General features: G+C 44.8%; 1 protein-coding gene across 1 annotated transcript in view; it reads left to right on the forward strand.

Annotated features, from left to right (window-relative positions):
- Positions 1 to 22,600, forward strand: part of LOC137313324 (NACHT, LRR and PYD domains-containing protein 3-like) — a 55,218-nt gene extending 32,618 nt beyond the window's left edge. Inside the window, exons 11-13 of the mRNA XM_067979437.1 lie at positions 15,153 to 15,161; positions 22,123 to 22,207; positions 22,355 to 22,600. Of these exons, the coding sequence (XP_067835538.1) occupies positions 15,153 to 15,161; positions 22,123 to 22,207; positions 22,355 to 22,526 (266 nt within the window). The 3' untranslated portion in view covers positions 22,527 to 22,600. The remainder of the gene's footprint in view (positions 1 to 15,152; positions 15,162 to 22,122; positions 22,208 to 22,354) is intronic.
- The last annotated feature ends 1,546 nt before the right edge of the window (positions 22,601 to 24,146 follow it).

Here is a 24,146-nt window from a genome sequence, read left to right on the forward strand (position 1 = left end):
AAAGGAAATTACGAAAGTATGAGGTGCGAGTTGGCTAGTATAGATTGGAGAACTTTACTGAAAGGTATGACAGTGGATAGGCAATGTCTAATATTTAAAGAACGTGTGCAGGTATTACAACAATTATTCATTTCTTTCTGGCACAAAAATAAAACAGGAAAGGTGGATCAACCGTGTCTTATAAAATAAATCAGGGATAGTATTAGATCCAAAGAGGAGACATATAAAATTGCCAGTAAAAGCGGCAATGCTGAGGATTGGGAGCAGTTTAGAATTCAGCAAAGGAGGACAAAGAGATTTATTAAGAGAGAGAAAAAAGTGTATGAGTGTAAACTAGCAGGGAACATAAAAACTGACTGTAAAGGCTTCTATTAATATGTCAAGAGAAAAGGATTAGTGAAGACAAATGTAGGTCCCTCACAGTCAGAAATGAGGGAAATTATAACGGTGAACAAAGAAATGACAGAACAATTAAACACATACTTTGGTTCTGTCTTCACAAAGGAGGACACAAATAACCTCCCAGAAATGTTAGGGAACCAAGGGTCTAGTGAGAGGGAGGAACCGAAGGAAACCACTATTGGTAAAAACTTAGTGCTAGGAAAATTTATGGGGCTAAAGGCTAACAAATCCCCTGGGCCTCATAATCAACATCCCAGAGTACTAAAGGAAGTGGCCCTGGAAATAGTGGATGCATTGATGATCATGTTCCAAAATTCTATAGACTCTGGAACAGTTCCTACAGATTGGAGGGTGGCAAATGTAACCCCACTATTTAAAAAAGGAGGGACAGAAAAAACAGAGAATTACAGATCAGTTAGCCTTACATCAGTAGGGGGTAAATGCTCGAGTCTATTATAAAAGATGTGATAACAGAACACTTGGATGACATTAACAGGATTGGACAAAGTCCGCATGGGTTTATGGAAGGGAAACCATGCTTAACAAATCTACTGGAGTTTTTTGAGGATGCAACTAGTGGAATAGATAAAGGAGAACCAGTGGATGTGATGTTCTTGGATTTTCAGAAGGCTTTTGATAAGGTCCCACACGAGAGGTTAGTGTGCAAAATTAAAGCACATGGGATTGGGGGGAATGTACTTGCATGGATTGAGAATTGTTTGACAGACAGGAAACAAAGTGGGAATAAACGGGTCTTTTTCCGGGTGGCAGGCAGTGACTAGTGGTGTACCGTAGAGATCAGTGCTTGGGCCCCAGCTATTCACAATATATATCAATGATTTGGATGAAGGGACTAAATGTAACATTTCCAAGTTTGCAGACGACACAAAGCTGGGGTGGAAAGTGAGCTGTGAGGAGGATGCAAAGAGGCTCCAATGTGGTTTAGACAAGTTGGGTGAGTGGGCAAGAACATGGCAGATGCAGTATAACGTGGATAAATGTGAGGTTATCCACTTTGGTTGTAAAAACAGACAGGCAGATTATTATCTGAATGGTGATAGATTGGGAAAAGGGGGAGGTGCGACGAGACCTGGGTGTCCTTGTACACCAGTCGCTGAAAGCGAGCATTCTGGTGCAGCAAGAAATTAGGAAGGCGAATGGTATGTTGGCCTTCATTGTAAGAGGATTTGCAGTTAGACCGGGCCTTAGTGAGACCACATCTGGACTATTGTGTTCAGTTTTGGTCTACTTATCTGAGGAAGGATGTCCTTGCCATGTAGGGAGTGCAACGAAGGTTTACCAGACTGATTCCTGGGATGGCAGGACTGACGTCAGAGGAGAGATTGGGTCGACTAGGCCTATATTCACTGGAGTTTAGAAGAATGACATGTGATCTCAGCAAAACTTGTAACATTCTAACAGGACTAGACAGACTAGATGCAAGGGGGATGTTCCCGATGGCTGGGGAGTCCAGAACCAGGGTTCACAGTCTCAGGATACGGGGTATGTCATTTAGAAGCGAGATGAGAAGAAATTTCTTCACTCAGAGGGTGGCGAACCTGTGGAATTCTCTACCACAGAAGGCAGTGGAGACCAAGTAATTAGATTTATTCAAGAAGGAGATAGATATATTTCTTAATGCTAAGGGGATCAAGGGATATGAGGAAAAAGCAGGAACAGGTTACTGAGTTAGACGATCAGCCATGATCATTTTGAATGGCGGAGCAGGCCAAGAGCCGAATGGCCTACTCTTGCTCCTATTTTCTATGTTTCTACGTAAGTTGAATTTTACCCACATATTTTTTGAGTTGCTTTCACCAGGGTTTTCAGTCTTTCCACTTTAGAGGCTTCTTCTTTCGTAACAACAGGGCTGGCACAACTGGTCGAGTAGCAGGGTGGGGAAATCTCCGGCCCACAGACGGATTTCTTCGATCTCCAGTCGATTTAAATTAGTGGGTAGAAAATAAAGCGCAGCGACCTTGTGGTTTATGGATGGGCTCTCCCAGAGCGCCCATTCGAGGAATCAGCCCTGACGTCAACAGCACTTTCAGAATGAAATTGTTCCATCACAAGCGATCGTGCAAAATGTGCGATCGTGCAAAATGAGCGATGGTACAAAATGAGCGGTGGTGCAAAATGAGCGATGGTACAAAATGAGCGATGGTGCAAAATAAGCGATAGCGTAAAATGAGCGATGGTGTATCAGCAGTCCGTTTTGTTGTTGGTCCGATTTTCCCAACAATTGACTTCAATGGAAAAGGAAATCGGGCGGATTGTAGAACGGGCGGCTGATTCTTTACCACCTGTTTTACGGAATTGCACGAGACTGATTTATGCCCTAAGATTCACAAAGCTCCACAGCTCATATTTGGGTCTGCTGTGGACCAATTTATACCCGAAGGTTCACAAAGCTCCACAGCTCATGTCTGGGTCTGCTGAAGATCAATTTATACCCTAAGGTTCACAAAGCTCCACAGCTCATGTCTAGGTCTGCTGTGGACAAATTTATACCCTGAGGTTCACAAACCGCTACAGCTCATGTCTGGGTCTGCTGTGGACCAATTCATACCCTGAAATTCACAAAGCTCCACAGCTCATGTCTAGGTCTGCTGTAGACAAATTTATACCCTGAGGTTCACAAAGCTCGACAGCTCATGTCTGGGCTTGCTGTAGACAAATTTATACCCTGAGATTCACAAAGCTTCACAGCTCATGTCTGGGTCTGCTGTAGATCCATTGAGGTAGACTGTGATAGTGTAAAACGGGTCGCAAATCACTGTTGCACTATAATTAAAGATACAAACTGAGTCAGACTGGCGCTAGCTGGTGTTTAAAATTAAGACAGCGGTGCAGTGAGGGAATTAAACACCAAAATGTGAACTTCCAAAAATATGGATTAACATTTGATTATTTGAACTTAATGGTTAACGAGAAGGAGAGACCAGACATTCGGAGGGAAAGGTCAAATTAGCCATTTTGTGCAGAGAATGTAATTCTAGCTTCTGTTAAATAAATCAGAGTAAAATTGGCCTCAATCTGAATGTAGCTCTGATCTGGGATTTGGTTCATCTCTCCATTATTCATATTTTTCATTAACCTGAAACAATAACAGTATTTGTAACAGTAGCAGATCAGGAGAGTGCTGCGGGACCCTGTCCAGTTTAGTAACACAGCAGAAGGGTTAAGAATACATTGTGATTTATTACAGAATCCAGCAGCTCACTGAGAAAGTTACACATGGTATAGATGGAGGAGCAAAGGGTATAAAGTGATTTTACACTTTAATTTGAGGCAATGACTTTTTATCTCCACAAGGTTTAATTTTACATGAAACTTAATGAGCTCTTTTTCCTAATGAAACTTCAGGCATAAAACCGTGGCGTCACAAAGAAAACAATCATTTGTTATTAATACAGTATAAAAATTGAGAATAGAATTTAACCAACACCTTGAGTTTATGTCCGATTTAGAATTGATTTACCCACAATAAAACAACACATTCTGAATTAACAAAATGCATAACCGTTTGGAAATCAAATGCCTATCTTAGACTAAGCCCATAACGAAAGTTTTATACTGATTGTTGGCTCAAGCCTGCCGGGAAGATTCCAGGTATTTTGATGGATAATGTTATAGTAAAGCATGGCTTTCTCTTGTCGTCAGGTCATCTGCTTCACAGGCAATCTCTAAACCTGCATCGAGGCATTAAGCTGGGAGGTAGCGAGCAGTCAGCAAGATTCCAGTTGAGGTGGTGCTGCCAGGAAGCGAAAGGCGAGGTTGGAGCAGTCGTGGTGGATCTGTGTCTCTCCCCACTCAACTTCTGCCCAGCTTTAAAGACCTTTTTTAACACAGAATCACACCTCTGGGGACGGCAGCTTATCAACAATAGATTCCTACAAATGCAACCCACATTTGATTGATACTTCACTTGTTTTCTCTCAGTGTCCACAGTGTAACCAAATTAAGTCGGCAGGTGTTCAAACGACCTGTCGCCCTCCTGGAATCGTCATTGTTGCTATGGTGATCTATCCTCTGCTATGTGGTCTTTTACAACGTGTCATTAACAATTCTTTTCACAGTCCTTCCTCCTTTTTATCGTCCTTTTCCTTCAGACATGCTGAAGCCGATTTAGTCTCAGGCTTTCGTTTTTCAGATGAGTGTTTACCACACAGAACAGCTGGGAAACTCCTGCAGTAAGTAATGGTCAGGGTCAGGGACACAAGACTGAGTGACTTTATTGTGCAGCCTCCAGGCATCACCATTAGAAATGTCAAAATTAAATCCACAAGAGTGTTACCCCAGAACAAACATGAACTGTCTGGCCTGCTTCATCTGCTGCTGTTCTGCTGGTCAGCACTCTCACACACTCCAGGCTGATTACACAGTTTGTTTGTTTATTTAATGCTTTCTGTGTTCTATTCTCACTTCTCTCTCTACCCTCCTGTCACTTTATATGTTTGTCCGTCTTTCATTCTGTCTATTCCTGTTCATTTCATTGATCTCTGTTTATTTTCTGTTTGTTTTTCTACTTGTTATTTCCACTTCAACTGTAATTTCCGCCTCTGTTGCTGTTTACGTCTCCATCTTTTTCTACTTGTTATTTCCACTTCTACTGTAATTTCAGTCTCCGTCACTGTTTATCTCTCCATCTTTTTTTATCTGTTGCTCTTGGCTTTTAGTTCTATACGCCTCCCTCTCTCTCTCGGTCTGCTCGTCGCTGCCTATCTTCTCTCTCTAGCTTCTCTGTCTCCCCCCGCTCTCTCTCTCTCTGACTTCATCCGTCTTTTAGTCTTTCCACCTCTCTCTCCGTATCCTTCTCCCTCTTTCCGTTTTCCTCTGTCTATATCTGCCTTTGTTTCTCTCTGTGGGACTACTTTTCCCTTTTCTTTCTATCCATATCTTGCTCCTTCCCTTTTCATCTGTCTTTATTTCATTCTGTCTATTTCTCACTCTCTCCAGCTCTGCTTCTGTCGACTTCTTTCTCTCTGTTTCTAGTTGACTTCTCCATCTCGTCTTTGCATCTGTTTCTGTATTTCATTCCATTTCTTTCAATCTCTGTTTTTATCTTTGTATTTCTCCCTCTTTATTGTTTTCCATTATTCTCCATGCTTTCTATTCCACTTTCTCTCTTTTTGTTACTGTCTGTTTATGTCTTACACTCTCCTGCTCTGCCTCTCCCTCAGTCTCTACTTAATTTGAATTGATTTCTTCCGTTTATTTACCTCTCCGTTTCTATCACTTTGTAATTCTTTATCAGTGTCTCACTCTCGTCCCGTCCATGTCTGCTTTCTCTCTCTCTCTCATAATATATATTATATGTACCCGCTTTCTTTCTGCCTTTACTTTTCTCTCCTATCTTAATAACTCTATCTTTATTTCTCTCCATCTCTGAGTAACACTGTCTCTGCCCCTATTTGTTTCTGTCTCTCTCACACACACACTCTCACCCTTTTATGTGAATCTGTCTTAATTTTCTGCGCTTTTTAAATCGTTACAGTTCTTTCGTCCTTGTGCCTCTCTCCGTCCGTCTCTATCCCTGTCGTTCTCTCCCTGTCTCACTCTCTCTCTCTCTGTCTCTCTCTTTGTCTCTCTCTCTCTGTCTCTTTCTCCCTGTCTTTCTTTCTCTGTCTCTTTCACTCTGTCGGCCTCGCTCCGTCTGTTTCTCGCTGTCTGCTTCTCTCTCTGTCTGCCTCTCTCTCTCTGTCTGCCTCTGTCTCTGTTTCTCGCTTTTTGCCTCTCTCTGTTCGTCTCTCTGTCTGCCTCTCTCTCTCTTTGTCTCTCTCTCCCTCTCCGCCTCTCTCTCTTTCTGTCTCTCTCTGTCTCTCTTTCTCTGCACTCACTCCCTTTCTCCCTCTCCATTTATTTAGAGTGTACCCATTCTCATCAGACCACAAACATCTGCTTTGATTACCAGCTTTGCTTATTTATCAGGGCGGCCATTTAGTTGAAGTCCAGCTGAGCTCTTTAGTGCCTTCATTTCGAGCAACAGTTCATGTGCCGTGTGTGGAGCAAATCCTGCCTCAATAGGTCAGATTGTCAATAAAATATAATATCAGAAACAAATGTAAGATCATTTCAGAACTCTGTGCTGCGAATATAAAATGTACTTTCCGTCCCCTGTTCAGTTTGCAAGATAACAATGACAGAAAAGTTATAGTCCAAAGCAATTTCATGGTTGAGTAAAATGGTATTTATTTGGGTGGAAAAATGAATCCTTCAAAACATGATTATCTGATTTAATACTTGTGTAAAATCGACTTCAGTACAAATTCCATGAATACTGCTTTCACAGTTTGCAGTTATATTATTAATTCCTTGTGTTTTGAGTGTCTTGCATCACATACATTAACTCATTAGTGAGAAAAAATATATTGCCAACTATGTTAAAATGCCTTACAAGGTATGATTTTTTAAAAAGTGAACTTGTCAGATGCGAAGCTACTTTCAGCCTGTACTAAGTTTGAGGGGAAAGAGCATTCTTGATAGATCATGAGATAACACTGGCTCAGAGAAAGAAAACAGCAAGTTCGAGCTCCATTATTCCCTAATAGGAGCAAACCAACCTTTGACCTACCACCACCACTAGGAATTTGTGAAGTCAAACTTGAAAAACATGTTAGACAATGTGAGAGGCGTAAATTCAAGGTTTGAGTACTAGCATGCACTTATGCAAATTAGTGAGTAGTCAAGTTGCTTTAAAAAAAACAGCCAATTGTCTTACCATCCTGTTAGGGCCTATTAGAGACCAAAACGATAACCTATGTATGGAGGCGGAAGATGTGGGTAAGGTTCTTAATGAATGCTTTGCGTCTGTCTTCATAAAAGAGGGGGACGATACAGAGATTGTAGTTAAGGAGGAGGAATGTGAAATATTGGATGGGATAAACATAGTGAGAGACGAAGTATTAAGGGATTTAGCATCATTGAAAGTAGATAAATCGCCAGGCCCGGATGAATTGCATCCCAGGCTGTTAAGAGAAGCAAGGGAGAAGCAAGGGAGGAAATAGCGGAGGCTCTGACCATCATTTTCCAATCTTCCCTGGCTGTAGGCATGATGCCGGAGGATTGGAGGACTGGTAATATTGTACTGTTTGAATAGGGAGCGAGCAATTAATTACATGCCAGTCAGTCTAACCTCGGTGGTGGGCAAATTATTGGAATCAATTCTGAGAGACAGTATAAACCGTCATTTAGAAAGGCATGGATTTGTTAAGGGAAGGTATGTCTGACTAATTTGATTGAATTTTTTGAGGAGGTAATAAGGAGGGTCGATGAGGGTAGTGTATTTTATGTAGTCCACATGGATTTTAGCAAGGCTTTTGACAAAGTCTCACATGGCAGACTGGTCAAAGAAGTAAAAGCCCATGGGATCCAAGGGAAAGTGGCAAAATGGATCCAAAATTGGCTCAGTGGCAGGAAGCAAAGGGTAATGGTCGATGGGTTTTGTGATTGGAAGGCTGTTTCCAGTGGGCTTCCACAGGGCTCAGTACCAGGTCCATTATTTTTTGTGGTATATATTAATGACTTGGACTTAAATGTAGGGGGTAGGATTAAGAAGTTTGCAGATGTTACAAAAATTGGCCGTGTGGTTGATAGTGAAGAGAAAAGCTGTAGACTGCAGGAAGATATCAATGGACTGGTCTATTCGACCATCTTATGCATTTAAAGTAATTGGTAGAAGGATTAGAGGAAAACTTTTTTCATCCAGAGGATAGTAGGGGTCTCGAACTCACTGCCTGAAAGGGTGGTAGAGGCAGAAACCCTCATCACATTTAAAAGGAACTTGGAGATGCACGTGAAGTGCCTTCACCGACAGGGCGACAGACTAAGTGCTGGGATGTGGGATTCGGCTGGGTAGCTCTTTTTCCACCTCCTGTGCTGTAAATTTTTCCACGTTTCTTTTCTATGATTCAGCCAGCTCTGTTCATGCGACTGATGGACCAATTACTGCAGTAGATTTCACTAAATGGACTTTCTTTACATTTCCTCAGTCTTCATATTCAAAATAATCACAATTTTTTCAACCTATAAAATTAAAAAAAATTCGAACATGAACATTTTAAAAAAATTCTGTGAGACCATATGTGGTTTCTTTGGTGTATGGGACATGACGAGACTAATAGTAGTGACCTAGTGTGGATGAAATAGATTGAGGGGACAAAGTCACCAACTGAGGGAAGAGAAAAGGGAAGCAAATACATACAACAAACCAGTTCATGCACAGCTACATATATACAATGCATGAATATATATTAAGCGCTGGAAAAGCTTGTTTGAACCTATAGATTTTAGTAAATTGAAGGAAAGTAATCATTGCCGCTTTATGGTCCATTAAACTTAATGTGGTTGGATGTCTGTCTGATTTTAGATATGAATGGAAACTGTATCCAAGCAGAAAATGATCTTCCAGCTTAATAATGCAAAGGAAAACCAATTGCTCCGGTTTTAGATACTCTACATTTATATTTTGAAGATTTATGACTATTTCCATTCAGCCTCTTCAGGATTTGAATAACTTTTTATGATAACAGTAGATTTGAAAGTAAAATTAAAATGACTACCTGTTTAATTTGAAATGTCAATTCATATGTCACTGAAATGCCTCTTCATAGATGATATTTATTTCAGTTAATGCCATCTTACACCTGTATGGTGTTTTGGGCCATTTTTCCACTTTACAGGCACTGGACAAATGCAAGTAGTTGTTATCTTGCATCTTCCAAGGATTGGGACTGATGTCGTTTGACTTCCGAATGGGTTTCTCATCTGGAGTGTGAAATGTTAATATTCCATATTAAATAAGATATTGCAGGGGTGCAGGAACAGACACACCTGGGGGTATATGTGCATAAATCTTTAAAGATTAAAAAAGCATACGGGTTCCTGGGCTTTATAAATAGAGTACAAAAGCAAGGAAGCTATGTTGAACATTTATAAAACACTGGTTCGGCCACAAATAGAGTATTGTGTCCAATTCTGGGCCCTGCACTTTAGGAAGAATGTGAAGGCCTTGGAAAGGGAGCAGAAATGATTTACTAGAATGGTTCCAGGGATGAGAACTTCAGTTACGTATATAGACTTCAGAAGCTGGTGGTGTTCTCCTTATAGCAGAGAAGGTTGAAAGGAAATTTGTTAGATGTGTTCAAAACATGAAGGACCAGGGAGAGGTTAGACAGACTGGGACTTTTTTCCCTGGAGAGTAGGAGGTTAAGGGGTGATCTTATAGAAGTCTATAAAATAATGAGGGGCATAGATAAGGTCGATAGTCAAAATCTTTTCCCAAAGGTAGGGGAGTCTATAACGAGGGGGCATAGATTTAAGGTGAGAGGGGAGAGATACAAAAGGGTCCAGAGTGGCAATTTTTTCACTCAAAGGGTGGTGAGTGTCTGGAACGAGCTGCCAGAGGCAGTAGTAGAGGCGGGTACAATTTTGTCTTTTAAAAAGCATTTGGACAGTTACATGGGTAAGATGGGTATAGAGGGATATGGGCCAAGTGCAGGCAATTGGGACTAGCTTAGTGGTATAAACTGGGCGACATGGACACGTTGGGCCGAAGGGCCTGTTTCCATGTTGTAACTTCTATGATTCTATGATCTAGATAAAATAAATAAAGAGAAACTGTTCCCATTGGCGGAAGGGTCCAGAACCGGAGGACACCGATTTAAGGTGATTGGCAAAATGTGCTGCCTGAAAGTATGGTGGAAGCAGATTCAATCATGGCTTTCAAAAAGGAATTGGATAAATACTTGAAGGGAAAAAAATTGCAGGGGAATGGGACTAACAGGATTGCTCTTACAAACAGCCAGCACGGGCTCGATGGGCTGAATGACCTCCTTCTGTGCTGTAACCATTCTATGATTCTATGGAGTATGAAATGGGATTTAGTTCTCGTGCTCGAAACCCTTCAGCTCTTTCTTTTATTTCACTAATTTAACAATTAGATTGAGTGGGTATTTCACCGCGTTCTTCAGCTCCTCTCTGAATTTAGTCTGGGTCAGGACATAAATACACGTGTTTGTGCAGGAACTGAGGAGCAGCAACATCATTGCCGTCTGTTGTGAGAGAAAACCAGGCTCAGAGTCGGAGTAATAATACCGATTGTCTGCAATTCGCAGATAAATGTAAAATACAACCTGTGTCAGCCACCACAGTATAAAACTGCCCGATATACTAAATAGTAAAATTATGGATTTCTTTCGGTTCTCCATCTCTGGATCACTCTGGTTCTCTCCATTGCTGCGGCCCCGGAGTCCCCTGCGGACTCGACTGGACACTAAAATACACCTGACTGTCAGAACATTGAACAGCAAAATCAGACAGAACGGGACACAAGGGGTTAAAATGAGGTGAATCATGTCAAATGCGGCCCATGCGGGGGAAGTACGGAAGCTCGGTTTAGTCTCACAAAACCAGGGAACATCATCAATTATATCGTAAGGTTCATACATAAAGTACCAGGGAACATTCACCAAACAGCCCAGCACACTCACTGTTCCCAGAACCACAGCCGCCGTTCCCTCGGTGCAATATTTAGTTTTCAGCTTCTCACAACAAATGGCCACAAATCGATCAAAGGTGAAAGCGACTGTGAGCCAGACAGAAACATCCGTGGCTGCAATACTCAAGGAGGAAATAAAACTACACACGGGAGTAATGAACAGGAATGAACCTGGGAAATAAATCGCACCAATCCAATTCAATATCACACCAAAGATAACGACCATGAGATCGGCCACTGCCATTCCCACCAGGTAGCGACTGATACATTTGGAGAGACCGCACTTTCCTCGGGACAGGATCACAATCGCCACCAAGTTAACTGTAAGAGAGAGAAAATGAAGCAGATAAATTATTGATCAGACCTGGAGCCAAAGCAACGGTTTGAGAGGATCTGAGGTGAAATTTCCAGCTTTGTTGCTGCATCGAAGGGTGGAAAGTGATTGATTGACCTGGGCAGCGCTTTCGGGCAGAGAGATGTTTTTCAACACAATGATCAATAATGAATTGGGAGATGGATACAGAAAGTGAATAAAGTGAGCACTGGATCCAGTGGAATGACTGAGTGAGGGCACAGTGCCGGTGGGGAAGGGAGAAGGGGTTTTACACACCGCGAATCCAGTGGATTAAAGCCGGATTTGGGCTCCAGACGGATGGGGAAAGAGAGGGAAGTGTCGGGAAGGTGAGGGGACAGGGGGAGGTGCAGCTGGTTTGTTGCTCTGGGTTAAGTGAGCCGACAGGGACTGGCACTAAACGGGTAAGTCAGCTGGAGACCGAGCCAGTGAGTGAGATTTGGAGGGAGACAGAGGATTCAATGCAGTGGGAGGGGAGGGTGGGATTCACAGGGAGAGATTGCTGCAGAGTGTTAGAGGAAATCTAATCCATCGGTCCCACTTGCACAATCCAACTAATGCATTCAACAGTTCCTTTCTGTGGTTATTGGTGTCAGGGAACCTGTGTTGGATATTAATTATATCAAACTTGTTGTTTATTGAATTCAGCTGAGCTTTAACATCACAGCATCCTCATAATTCATCACAATCAATAAATTACTGATTCTATTCTTGAGGTAAATTTGAATTATATTTAGTGCTAAGTTTGGAAAACAAGGAACATTCACAAAAACAGACTGAGGACCTGACAGGGATATAAACATGAGGAGCGAGTCCCACAATAAAAACTCACCCAATCTGACCACTTCATAATATCACCTTCAAATCACATTTTGTATATTTAATTGTACTGGAAGTTTCAGCAGTTCATTCTGATGAATTATTCACACCACAGCCTCTCGCTTTCCCTCTCAGTCACCCTCTCTATCACTCACTCTACTCTCTTTCTCAAGTCCATTTTCATATCCGATTAAATCCTATCATCCTGTGCCTGCATTCTGTTCACCAGCCCCGTGTTCCACCGATCCTATTCTCAGTGTCGGTTTGTTAAATAGTGAAGCCTCTGTGGAATAGTTTAATGTTTCTAGAGATCATCCGATTCTCCACCTGTTCACCTACACTGTTCACATCATCTGCCAATCATGGAATAAACAGAATCGAAAGCCTCTCCCAGGCAGATCTCACAATAATTGAGATTCCTTCTCCTGTAATTATAAAGTAAAGTCATATTTGGCGGGATTGTTCAATTAACAAAACGCCAAAATCACACTGATAATGTACAGATACACTGAAGGGCTCCTGATTCCAACAAATACGGTGCAAATTGAGACAACATAACATCAAAACATTTCATTTTACAGTGAAGTCCAGTGACAGTCAGTGAATTCGTCCACAGTGAAGCAGAGAATGAGATGTGAAAGATTCAGCAGAAAACTCAGTTCAGTAACCAGACATCTGAAACGGCGTCAGATACACACATAATGAAATAATATTTCATAACAGTGATCACCAATAAATACATTGAAATCCCAGTTAAACTGAAGCATTTTATTGGGGAGGGAGGACATTGCACTGCCTCCTTGTAACACTGAGACCGTGAGCTGTCTCATTATCAATCACTGAAAACACATTGATGAAAACATATTCCAGGACAGGTTCGTTCCACAACATGAGACTGTTAACAACTCCTGATGGTCTGATACCAACTCTTAGCCAAGACACCTGATTCCAATACATTCCATACAGAGAATAATCCAGTAACAATGCCAGCTTTGTATATACAAAGTCATTACAGATCTAATGTAAGTCCGACAATATCGAAAGTTTGGAAGTTAAAGTGATACAATTAGTCAACAATACATTCAGTACAGAGAATAATCCATTAACAATGCCAGGGTTGGATATAAAAGGGTCATTATGGATATAATGCAGCTCCGACAAGCCCGAAAGAGCAGAGACTTAAAATATTCCATCATTCAACCGAAGAACAGACCAGGTGACTGTGTTAAATGCGCTAGGAGAAAAAAATCATACACCAAGTACAGCAGCAGATTCAACACTGATTTACACCATTAACAGCTGAGATATCGGCTTACCTGGAACTCCAATTGCTGCAAGAACAGGATAATAAATGTCTTGTATCTGAAATATTACTGGATAATCCATTTCTTTGAGAAGCAGTGACTTCTGTTGACCAGGAAAGCACAACTCCAGCAGTCACACTGAGCTGATCCATTCCAACAAGCCCTGATTTATACAGTGGATAAGTCTCCACTGACACGGTTATACTCCTGATCATTGCTATCAGTTACAGTCAGTTTAACAAACACATTATATCAGCAGCTTTGACTCCGATGTAAATAATGTGGTGAATAAAACACAAACATCTCAAAGTCCAGGACATTATCTTAATCAGACCTCTCTCAGGAATAAAGTTTATATCTGTTCTCAAACGGGACTGATCCGACAATAATAAACGGCTTCATTTACGGTTTTTATATAATTGTATTGACCATGGTCAGTGCTGGCGATTCATTTATGAATGTTACCGATTCTCCGCAGTGTAGTCTGAATCCAGGGACACAAGCAGGCCCGTTTCACTCTGTTCCTGCAGTTTCCCAGTTAAAATATGAATATTGAGTCACTGCCACGAGGACAGTTAAAGGGCAGGTTGAGGATTGCAGCCCAGAAATGACTGTGGGTGATATTTGGGGACGGACACTGAACGTGTCCCATTGACATTCCTCTCTCCGCCATTTTACGGCAGAAGTTTACCCGTTTATTCTGCATTGGTTCGCGGCTCCAGTAAAATTGGCCCCGTGTAACACCGAGCTGAGCTCATTCCTCGAATTGACCTCCATCACAAAGGCCCCGTGATTCCATCACACGCTCTGTTCCTTCCTCAGCACATCGCCATTGAAACCCTCATCAATGCCTCTGTCCACTCCAGACTCCATTCCTCCAATACACTCCTGACCGGCCACCCAACCTCCACCTTCCATAAAAGTGAGCTCGTCCAAAACGTTGTTGTCCAACCAGCACCAGGTCCTGCTCGGCCTCACTGACCCTCACTGGCTCCCAGTTACATATCCGTTAAATTTTAAATTCTCATCCTTGAGTTTAAAACCCTCCCCATCTCCATACCTACAGACAACCCACCCGTCACCTCTTCATTCATCGGACACTGGCCTCTTTTGCTGGGACGACCCTCTCTTGGTTCCACTCACCTCTCTGATCACAGCCAGGAGAAGTTTCTCTTCCCACCCCATCACCTTTATCTCTGATGTTTCTAAAGGTTCAATCCTTGACTCCCTCCTCTTCCTTATCTACATGCTGCCCTTTGGAGACACAGTCCACAGACATGGACCAGCTTTCAGATGGACGCTGATAAAACCACCGCCTCTCTTGACCCTTCCAATGTCTTTGTGATGTCAGACCCACTTTCTGTTTTAGATGACCCACCATTTCCTCCAGTTAAAAATTGGGAAGTCATGATATTTGGCCACAAAATTGGCACATCCTTGCCAGGGATGCCATCCACACCCCTGGCTTTTTGATTGGTGAGCGGCTCACCAATCACCAAAATCCTTACTGACCTGCATTGGATTCCATTCTCCTCAGCCTGTAGTTTATTTTTATTCTTTCTTACACTTAATATCATCAGGGCCTCACCCCTCCCTACCTCTGTAACCTCCTCCAGTCCGACAGCCCCTCGGGAACACTTTACTCCTCCACCTCTGATCGCTTGTGCATCCGCAGTCCATTTGTCCTACTTTTGACAACCGTGCCTTCAGCCATATCCACGCGACTCAATGATCTCCCGAAGCCCCTCCATCTCCCTCTCCTCCTTTCAGGTGTCAGATGTGGATCATTGGTAGCAGTCTCATCTGTGAGTTAGAAGGCTGTGCATTGAAATCCAATTCCAGAAACTTGAACACATAATCCATGCAGACACTGAAATGCAAGTGAGGGTGCACTGTATTTACGGAGGGTCAGTACTGAAGAAGCACTGTACTGTCGGATGGTCAGTACTGTGGGAGTGCTACACTGACGGAGGGTCAGTATGGAGGGAGGGTTGCGCTGTCGGAGAGTCAGTACTGAGGAATTGCTGCACTGTCGGAGGGCCAGTACTGAGGGACTCTCAATCTGTTGAATGGTCAGTGCTGCGGGAGTGCAGTACTGTTGGAGGGGCAGTACTGTGGCAGTCCTGTACTGTCGGAGGTTCCGACAATAGGATACATTAAATCGTGGACCCATCTACCCTCTCAGGGAGATGTAAAAGATCCCACAGCAATATTCGAAAAAGTGCAGGGGAGTTCTTTCCGGTGTCCTGGCAAATATTTATCCCTCAAGCAACATTACTAAGGCCTATTTCCTGGCCATTTATCGCATTGCAGTGAGTGGGATCTTGCTGTGTGCAAATTGGCTGTCACCTTTCCTACATTACCACAGTGACTACACTTCACAATGTACTTTATTGACTGTTTTGGGAGGTCCTGAGGCCTTGAAAGGCGCGATATAAAGGCAAGTTCTTTCCTTCTTTCAGGCCTTCCATGAAAACTATATCTTGCTTCAAGCTTTTGTCATCCCTCCTAATATCTCCTTCTTTGGTCGGGGATCCATTTTTATCCTTCAGACTTCGAAATTCTACTCTTGAAAACCCATATTATCCCCTCCGACTCTCCATTTACTTCTTCTCCTTTTACACCATCCTTAAGCCCACTCTTTGACCAAGGTTTTCACCAGTCCTCCTGATATCTTCTTACTCCATTTACTTCTCAGTGAATCCCCTTGGGAATGTTTATTACGTTAAAGGCGGTCTGCAAATTATTCTTTATTATTTATTCGTTCATGGAATGAGGGCGTCGCTGGCGAGGCCAGCATTTATGGTCCATCCATAATTGCCCTTGAGAAGGTGGTGGTGAGCCGCTTTCTTGAACCGCTGCAGTCCGTGTGGTGAAGGTTTCCCCACAGTGCTATTAGGAAGGGAGTTCCAGGATTTTGACCCAGCGACGATGAAGGAACGGCGATATATTTCCAAGTCTGGATGGTGTGTGACTTGGAGGGGAACGTGCAGTTGGATGTGTTCCCGTGTGCATGCTGCCCTTGTCCTTCTAGGTGGTAGAGGTCGCGGGTTTGGGAGGTGCTGTCGAAGAAGCCTTGGCGAGTTGTTGCAGTGCATTCTGTGGATGGTACACACTGCAGCCACTGTGCGCCGGTGGTGGAGGGAGTGAATGTTTAGGGTGGTGGATGGGGTGCCAATCAAGCGGGCTGCTTTGTCCTGAATGGTGCCGAGCTACTTGAGTGTTATTGGAGCTGCGCTCATCCAAGCAAGTGGAGAGTATTCCATCACACTCCTGACTTGTGCCTTGTAGATGGTGGAAAGGCTTTGGGGAGTCAGGAGTTGAGTCACTCGCCACAGAACATCCAGCCTCTGACCTGCTCTTGTAGCCACAGTATTTATGTGGCTGGTCCAGTTAAATTTCTGGTCAATGGTGACCCTCAGGATGTTGGTGGTGTGGAATTCGGCGATGCTAATGCCGTTGAATGTTAAGTGGAGGTGGTTAGACTCTCTCTTGTTGTAGATAGTCATTGCATGGCACTTGTCTGGCGCGAATGTTACTTGCCACTTATGAGCCCAAGCCTGGATGTTGTCCAGGTCTTGCTACATGCAGACACGGACTGCTTCATTATCTGAGGGGTTGCGAATGGAACTAAACACTGTGCAATCATCAGCGAACATCCCCATTTTGACCTTATGATGGACGGAAGGTCATTGATGAAGCAGCTGAAGAAGGTTGGGCCTCGGACACTGCCCTGGGGAAATCCTGCAGCAATGTCCTGGGGCTGAGATGATTGGCCTCCAACAACCACTACCATCTTCCTTTGTGAAGGGATGACTCCGGCCACTGGAGAGTTTTCCCCTGATTCCCATTGACTTCAATTTTACTCGGGCTCCTTGGTGCCACACTCGGTCAAACGCTGCCTTCATGTTAAAGGCTGTCACTCTCACCTTACCTCTGGAATTCAACTCTTTTGTCGATATTTAGACCAAGGCTGTAATGAGGTCTGGAGCTGAGTGGTCCTGGCGGAACCCAACCTGCGCATTGGTGAGCAGGTTATTGGTGAGTAAGTGCCGCTTGAAAGCACTGTCGACGACACCTTCCATCACTTTGCTGATGATTGAGACGTGGCCGATGAGGCGGCAATTAGCCAGATTGCATTTGTCGTATTTTTTTGTGGATAGGACGTACCTGGGCAATTTTCCACATTTCGGGTAGATGCCAGTGTTGTAGCTGTGCTGGAACAGCTTGGCTAGAGGCGCAGCTGGTTCTGGAGCACAAGTCTTCAGCACCACAGCTGGGATGTTGTCGGGGCCCATAGCCTTTGCTGTATCCAGTGCACTCAGCCGTTTCTTGATATCACGTGGAGTGAATCGAATTGGCCGAAGACTGGCTTCCGTGACGGTGGGAATATCGGGAGGAGGCCGAGATGGATCATCCATTCGGCACTTCTGGCTCAAGATGGTTGCAAACGCTTTAGCCTTGTCTTTTGCATTCACGTGCTGGAATCTGGCATCATTGAGGATGGGAATGTTTGCAGAGCCTCCTCCTCCTGTTAGTTTTTAAATTGTCCACCACCATTGACGGCTGGATGTGGGAGGACTGCAGAGCTTTGATCCAATCCGTTGGTTGTGGAATCGCTGAGCTCGGTCTATAGCATGTTGCTTCCGCTGTTAAGCATGCATGTAGTCCTGAGTTGTAGCTTCACCAGGTTGACACCTCATTTTTAGGTACGCCTGGTGCTGCACCTGGCATGCTCTTCTACACTCCTCATTGAACCAGGGTTGATCCCCTGGCTTGTTGGTAATGGTAGAGTAAGGAATATGCCGGGCCATGAGGTTCCAGATTGTGCTGGAATACAATTCTGCTGCTGCTGATGGCCCACAGCGCCTCATGGATGCCCAGTTTTGAGCTGCTGGATCTGTCCTGAATCTATCCCATTCAGCACTCCAGCCGTGCCAAACAACACGTTGGATGGTGTCCTCAGTCTGAAGACGGGACTTCATTTCCATAAGGACTGTGCGGTGGTCACTCCTACCAATACTGTCATGGGCAGATGCATCTGCGACAGGTAGATTGGTGAGGACGAGGTCAAGCAGGTTTTTCCTCAGTGTTGGTTCGCTCATCACCTGCCACAGGCTCAGTCTGGCAGCGATGTCATTCCCGACTCGCCCAGCTCGGTCAGTAGTGGTGCTACCGAGCTACTCTTGGTGAAGGATATTGAAGTCCCCCACCCAGAATAAAGACTGTGCCCTTGCTACCCTCAGTGCTTCCTCAAACCATAGAGAAGCAGATTCAACACAAATATGACAAATGATAACAGGATCGGTAAATCCCTGAGGACTGGAGAATCTAAAATGGATGCTTTTGAACAAGTCGGGATTTTACAGTCTTTATCGGATCAGTAAATACAGGTCACTGAAAGAGTCTGATAATTTAATTGCAATAAATGATATTTGTTGCTGTTTTTCTCACTGCCTGAGATACGTCCATTGTAGAGGATACTTCTCACTGTTACTTACACGTAGACTGACACTAACTGCAGCAGTCTGTGCGTTGGAGCATCCCACCCTCTTACCGAGGTGTGGGGGACAAGTGACAGTCACCGGACTGTCAACGTGTGTAGGAGAGGGAAGCAGAAACACCAAACATTCAGTAACAAAGAGTAAAACACAGGTTTCGGGCGGTCAACCCCCAGTGGGCGAGCTGAGCTTTCCCCGCACGACGTCAGTGCGTTGTCTTAACTCATCAATGACACAGCCCTTCACACTCTCCATGACATCCACCATCTCTTCACCCAGCTGGCAGCATTCGTGCCTCTGAGTCAGAAGGTTGTGGATTCAGGCCCCTCGCTTCAGTGGGATTTGGGAACGAAAATCTGCCCGTAAAAAGTTTCCAATCTAACGGGTTGTGGGGTATTAGCCCAGGAGTACAGACACACACCGGCCAGCGGTGGGGCCCCACACACAGCGGGCGGCTCCTAGGATAACCAGGGACAGTGAACCTGGGAATATCCCCGAATCTGCCCCACTCTGTGTGTGGTCCCGCTCGGGAGGGAACTTCAGAAAATTCCCCATAAACTGTCGGGCCAGTTACACCTGAATAAATGTAGAGCCAGTTTAATTGGAATAAAGTGAGATACTCTCCTCTCTATAAATGAGGGAATCTTACAACACCAGGTTATAGTCCAACAAATTTATTTTAAAATCACAAGCTTTCGGAGATTATCCCCTTCGTCAGATGAATGAGTGAAAAAGTTCTCAAATCGCGTATCTTATACCTGGCTGGGACAGCATCACACCAATCAAAAGGTGTCGTTGTTATTCAAACAGGCCAGTCACGGAGAACAGCACGTCCCAGTACACTGGATAAACATTGTGTCTATTACACAGGCAGGCAGAAAGAAACCCAAAATGGCAGAGAGAGAGAGAGAGAATATGAAAAAAACATATAATTTTGTTCCCCCTTTTTGCTGGTGGGGTTACGTGTAGCGTGACATGAACCCAAGATCCCGGTTGAGACCGTCCTCATGGGTGCGGAACTTGGCTATCAACTTCTGCTCGACGATTTTGCGTTGTCGTGTGACTCGAAGGCCGCCTTGGAGAACGCTTACCCGAAGGTCGGTGGCTGAATGTCCTTGACTGCTAAAGTGTTCCCCCACTGGGAGGGAACCCTCCTGTTTGGCGATTGTTGCGCGGTGTCCGTTCATCCGTTGTCGCAGCGTCTGCATGGTCTCGCCAATGTACCATGCTCCGGGGCATCCTTTCCTGCAACGTATGAGGTAGACAACGTTGGCCGAGTCACAGGAGTATGAACCATGTACCTGGTGGGTGGTGTCCTCTCGTGTGACGGTGGTATCTGTGTCGATGATCTGGCATGTCTTGCAGAGGTTACCGTGGCAGGGTTGTGTGGTGTCGTGGACGCTGTTCTCCTGAAAGCTAGGTAATTTGCTGCGAACGATGGTTTGTTTGAGGTTGGGTGGCTGTTTAAAGGCGAGTAGTGGAGGTGTGGGGATGGCCATAGCGAGGTGTTCGTCCTCATTGATGATATTTTGAAGGCTGCGGAGAACATGGTGTAGTTTCTCCGCTCCAGGGAAGTACTGGACGACGAAGGGTACTCTGTTGGTTGCGTCCCGTGTTTGTCTTCTGAGGAGGTCTAAGCGATTCTTCGCTGTGGCCCGTCGGAACTGTCGATCGACAAGTCGAGCGTCATATCCAGTTCTTACGAGGGCGTCTTTCAGCGTCTGTAGGTGTCCATCGCGTTCCTCCTCGTCTGAGCAGACCCTGTGTATTCGTAGGGCCTGTCCATAGGGGATGGCCTCTTTGACGTGGTTGGGGTGGAAGCTGGAAAAGTGGAGCATCGTGAGGTTGTCCGTTGGCTTGCGGTAGAGTGAGGTGCTGAGGTGGCCGTCTTTGATGGAGATTTGTGTGTCCAAGAAATAAATGAGGAGTACAGGGACATTTAAAACTTGTAACAGGACAGAATAAACTCTCCTTATCAAATAAAACATCCTGGGGGTCACCATTGACCAGAAACTTAACTGGACCAGCCACATAAATACTATGGCTGCGAGAGCAGGTCAGAGGCTGGGTATTCTGCGGCGAGTGACTCACCTCCTGACTCCCCAAAGCCTTTCCACCATCTACAAGGCACAAGTCAGGAGTGTGATGGAATACTCTCCACTTGCTTGGATGAGTGCAGCTCCATCAACACTCAAGAAGCTTGACACCATCCAAGATAAAGCAGCCCGCTTGATTGGCACCCTATCCACCACCCTAAACATTCACTCCCTTCACCACCGGCGCACAGTGGCTGAAGTCTGTACCATCCACAGGATGCACTGCAGCAACTTGCCAAGGCTTCTTCGACAGCACCTCCGAAACCCGCGACCTCTACCATCTCGAAGGACAAGAGCAGCAGGCACATGGGAACAACACCACCTGTGCGTTCCCCTCCAAGTCACACACCATCCCGACTTGGAAATATATCGCCGTTCCTTCATCGTCGTTGGGTCAAAATCCTGGAATTCCCTTCCAAACAGCAATGTGGGAGAACCGTCACCACAAGGACTGCAGCGGTTCAAGAAGGCGGCTCACCACCACCTTCTCAAGGGCAATTAGGGATGGGCAATAAATGCCGGCATCGCCTGCGACGCCCACATCCCATGAACGAATAAAAAAAATCCTGGGGGACGGATTTTGCACCAGCCGTTAGCGCAGTTTCACAATATAACTCACCCCGAGATATCATACAGATTAATATAAAACTGCATAAAGTACAGGTAATCACCGCTTTATCATTTAATTCCGGGAAAACCCCCATTCCAATAAAATGTGGGATTTACGAAGCAGCAGAAATGACACAGTTTCCCCAAACATGACTGGACCAGTCACTGACCTTCAGAAGGGTGATTCTGATCATTAGGGAATGAAACCTTCAGCAGGTTAATTCTGATCATCAGGGAATGAAAAGTTCTGATCGACAGGGAATTAAACCTCCAGCAATTTAATTCTGATCATCAGGGAATAAGACTGAGGGACATTTAAAGGCTTCACGCAGACAGCACTTTATTTAATAAATACATTTACTGACAGTCCCTGAATATATGGGCTGTTGGACAGAATGAGATTCATTGTCAGTGACAGGGAAATCTGGTTATTAATTTCCTGAAGATTTTTCATTGTTTCCTGTAATATCAGAGAAAAAATGTATCAGATCTGGGATTGGATTCAGTTTGTTTCCAACTCGCTGTCTGTTTGTGCTTCGACTGGGGAGAAATAAACTGGGAGATTCAGGAGTGAAACTACTATCTGCGGCTCTGGGGAACCCGGACTGTAAAATACAGGAACTGTAGTAAGTATCAGACTGTGTGAGATTGTGTTTATCATAACTGGATGTCTAACACTGTACATTAATGTCGGTATAAGTAATAATAATTCAAATAAACATTGGGGATTTATCTTGATTCCTGTTTTTTCTCCATTTCTCTCTGATCCCCAGTCTGGTTGGTGTCGGTCTCACAGATTCTTGTACCGAGGATCTCGTCTCCGCTCTCAGGACAAACCGGTCACTGACGGATCTGTCCCTGGGATCAAACTCCTTCACAGACCGATCTGTCCCCGCTCTCCGCTCCCTCATACTGACCCGCAAAAGTCTGGAACAGATCGGATGAGTGTTTGTGCTAATGTTTAATGTAATAAATAAAATATCGATGAGATCCAGTTCCTATTATCGGTAATATTTGTCAGTAATTATTATTGAAATATTAACCCCAGTCTCCCTGTTATTTACACTGTTGTTCAATCTGTTTATTTCCTGTTAAATCTTTAATTTGTTTCAGGCTGAGGGAGAATCAGTTCAGTCCAAATGGAAAGAGACACGTAGAGTCACTGCGGGAATCCAGACCCGGACTGAGTGTGGGAGAGTGAACATTTCAATTTCTCACCATTCCTGGTCTCATTATATGAACATTTCAATTTATAACCATTCCTGGTCTCATTATATGAACATTTCAATTTATAACCATTCCTGGTCTCATTATATGAACATTTCAATTTATAACCATTCCTGGTCTCATTATATGAACATTTCAATTCATAACCATTCCTGGTCTCATTATATGAACATTTCAATTCATAACCATTCCTGGTCTCATTATATGAACATTTCAATTTATAACAATTCCTGGTCTCATGATATGAACATTTCAATTTATAACCATTCCTGGTCTCATTATATGAACATTTCAATTTATAACCATTCCTGGTCTCATTATACGAAGATTTCAATTTATAACCATTGCTGGTCTCACTATATGAATATTTTTGGCCGATTCTCTGTCCCTCCCCTTTAACCGGCCGCGCTCCAGGTTTGAATCCGAACGGCCCTTTAACGGTTTCCAGCTCGAGCTGAGCGAGCGTCGTCTCCCATTGTGACGTCAGAGGCCCAGCGACAGGGTCACGAGACTCAGTCACCCGGTCCCACAGCGCTGATTCTGCCGGATATCCGGGGCTGGATGGTCCCCAATGGGGCACTGGGTCAATGTACAGACAGGAAGGGCCCAGGGTGGGGCTCAGTCTGGGCTGCAGTGGGACACTGGGTCAATGTACAGACAGGAAGGGCCCAGGGTGGGGCTCAGTCTGGGCTGCAGTGGGACACTGGGTCAATGTACAGACAGGAAGGGCCCAGGGTGGGGCTCAGTCTGGGCTGCAGTGGGACACTGGGTCAATGTACAGACAGGAAGGGCCCAGGGTGGGGCTCAGTCTGGGCTGCAGTGGGACACTGGGTCAATGTACAGACAGGAAGGGCCCAGGGTGGGGCTCAGTCTGGGCTGCAGTGGGACACTGGGTCAATGTACAGACAGGAAGGGCCCAGGGTGGGGCTCAGTCTGGGCTGCAGTGGGACACTGGGTCAATGTACAGACAGGAAGGGCCCAGGGTGGGGCTCAGTCTGGGCTGCAGTGGGACACTGGGTCAATGTACAGACAGGAAGGGCCCAGGGTGGAGCTCAGTCTGGGCTGCAGTGGGACACTGGGTCAATGTACAGACAGGAAGGGCCCAGGGTGGGGCTCAGTCTGGGCTGGAGTGGGTCACTGGGTCAATGTACAGACAGGAAGGGCCCAGGGTGGGGCTCAGTCTGGGCTGCAGTGGGACACTGGGTCAATGTACAGACAGGAAGGGCCCAGGGTGGGGCTCAGTCTGGGCTGCATTGGGACACTGGGTCAATGTACAGACAGGAAGGGCCCAGGGTGGGGCTCAGTCTGGGCTGCAGTGGGACACTGGGTCAATGGACA

Source organism: Heptranchias perlo, unplaced genomic scaffold (assembly GCF_035084215.1).
Source record: "Heptranchias perlo isolate sHepPer1 unplaced genomic scaffold, sHepPer1.hap1 HAP1_SCAFFOLD_47, whole genome shotgun sequence".
NCBI lineage: Eukaryota > Metazoa > Chordata > Chondrichthyes > Hexanchiformes > Hexanchidae > Heptranchias > Heptranchias perlo.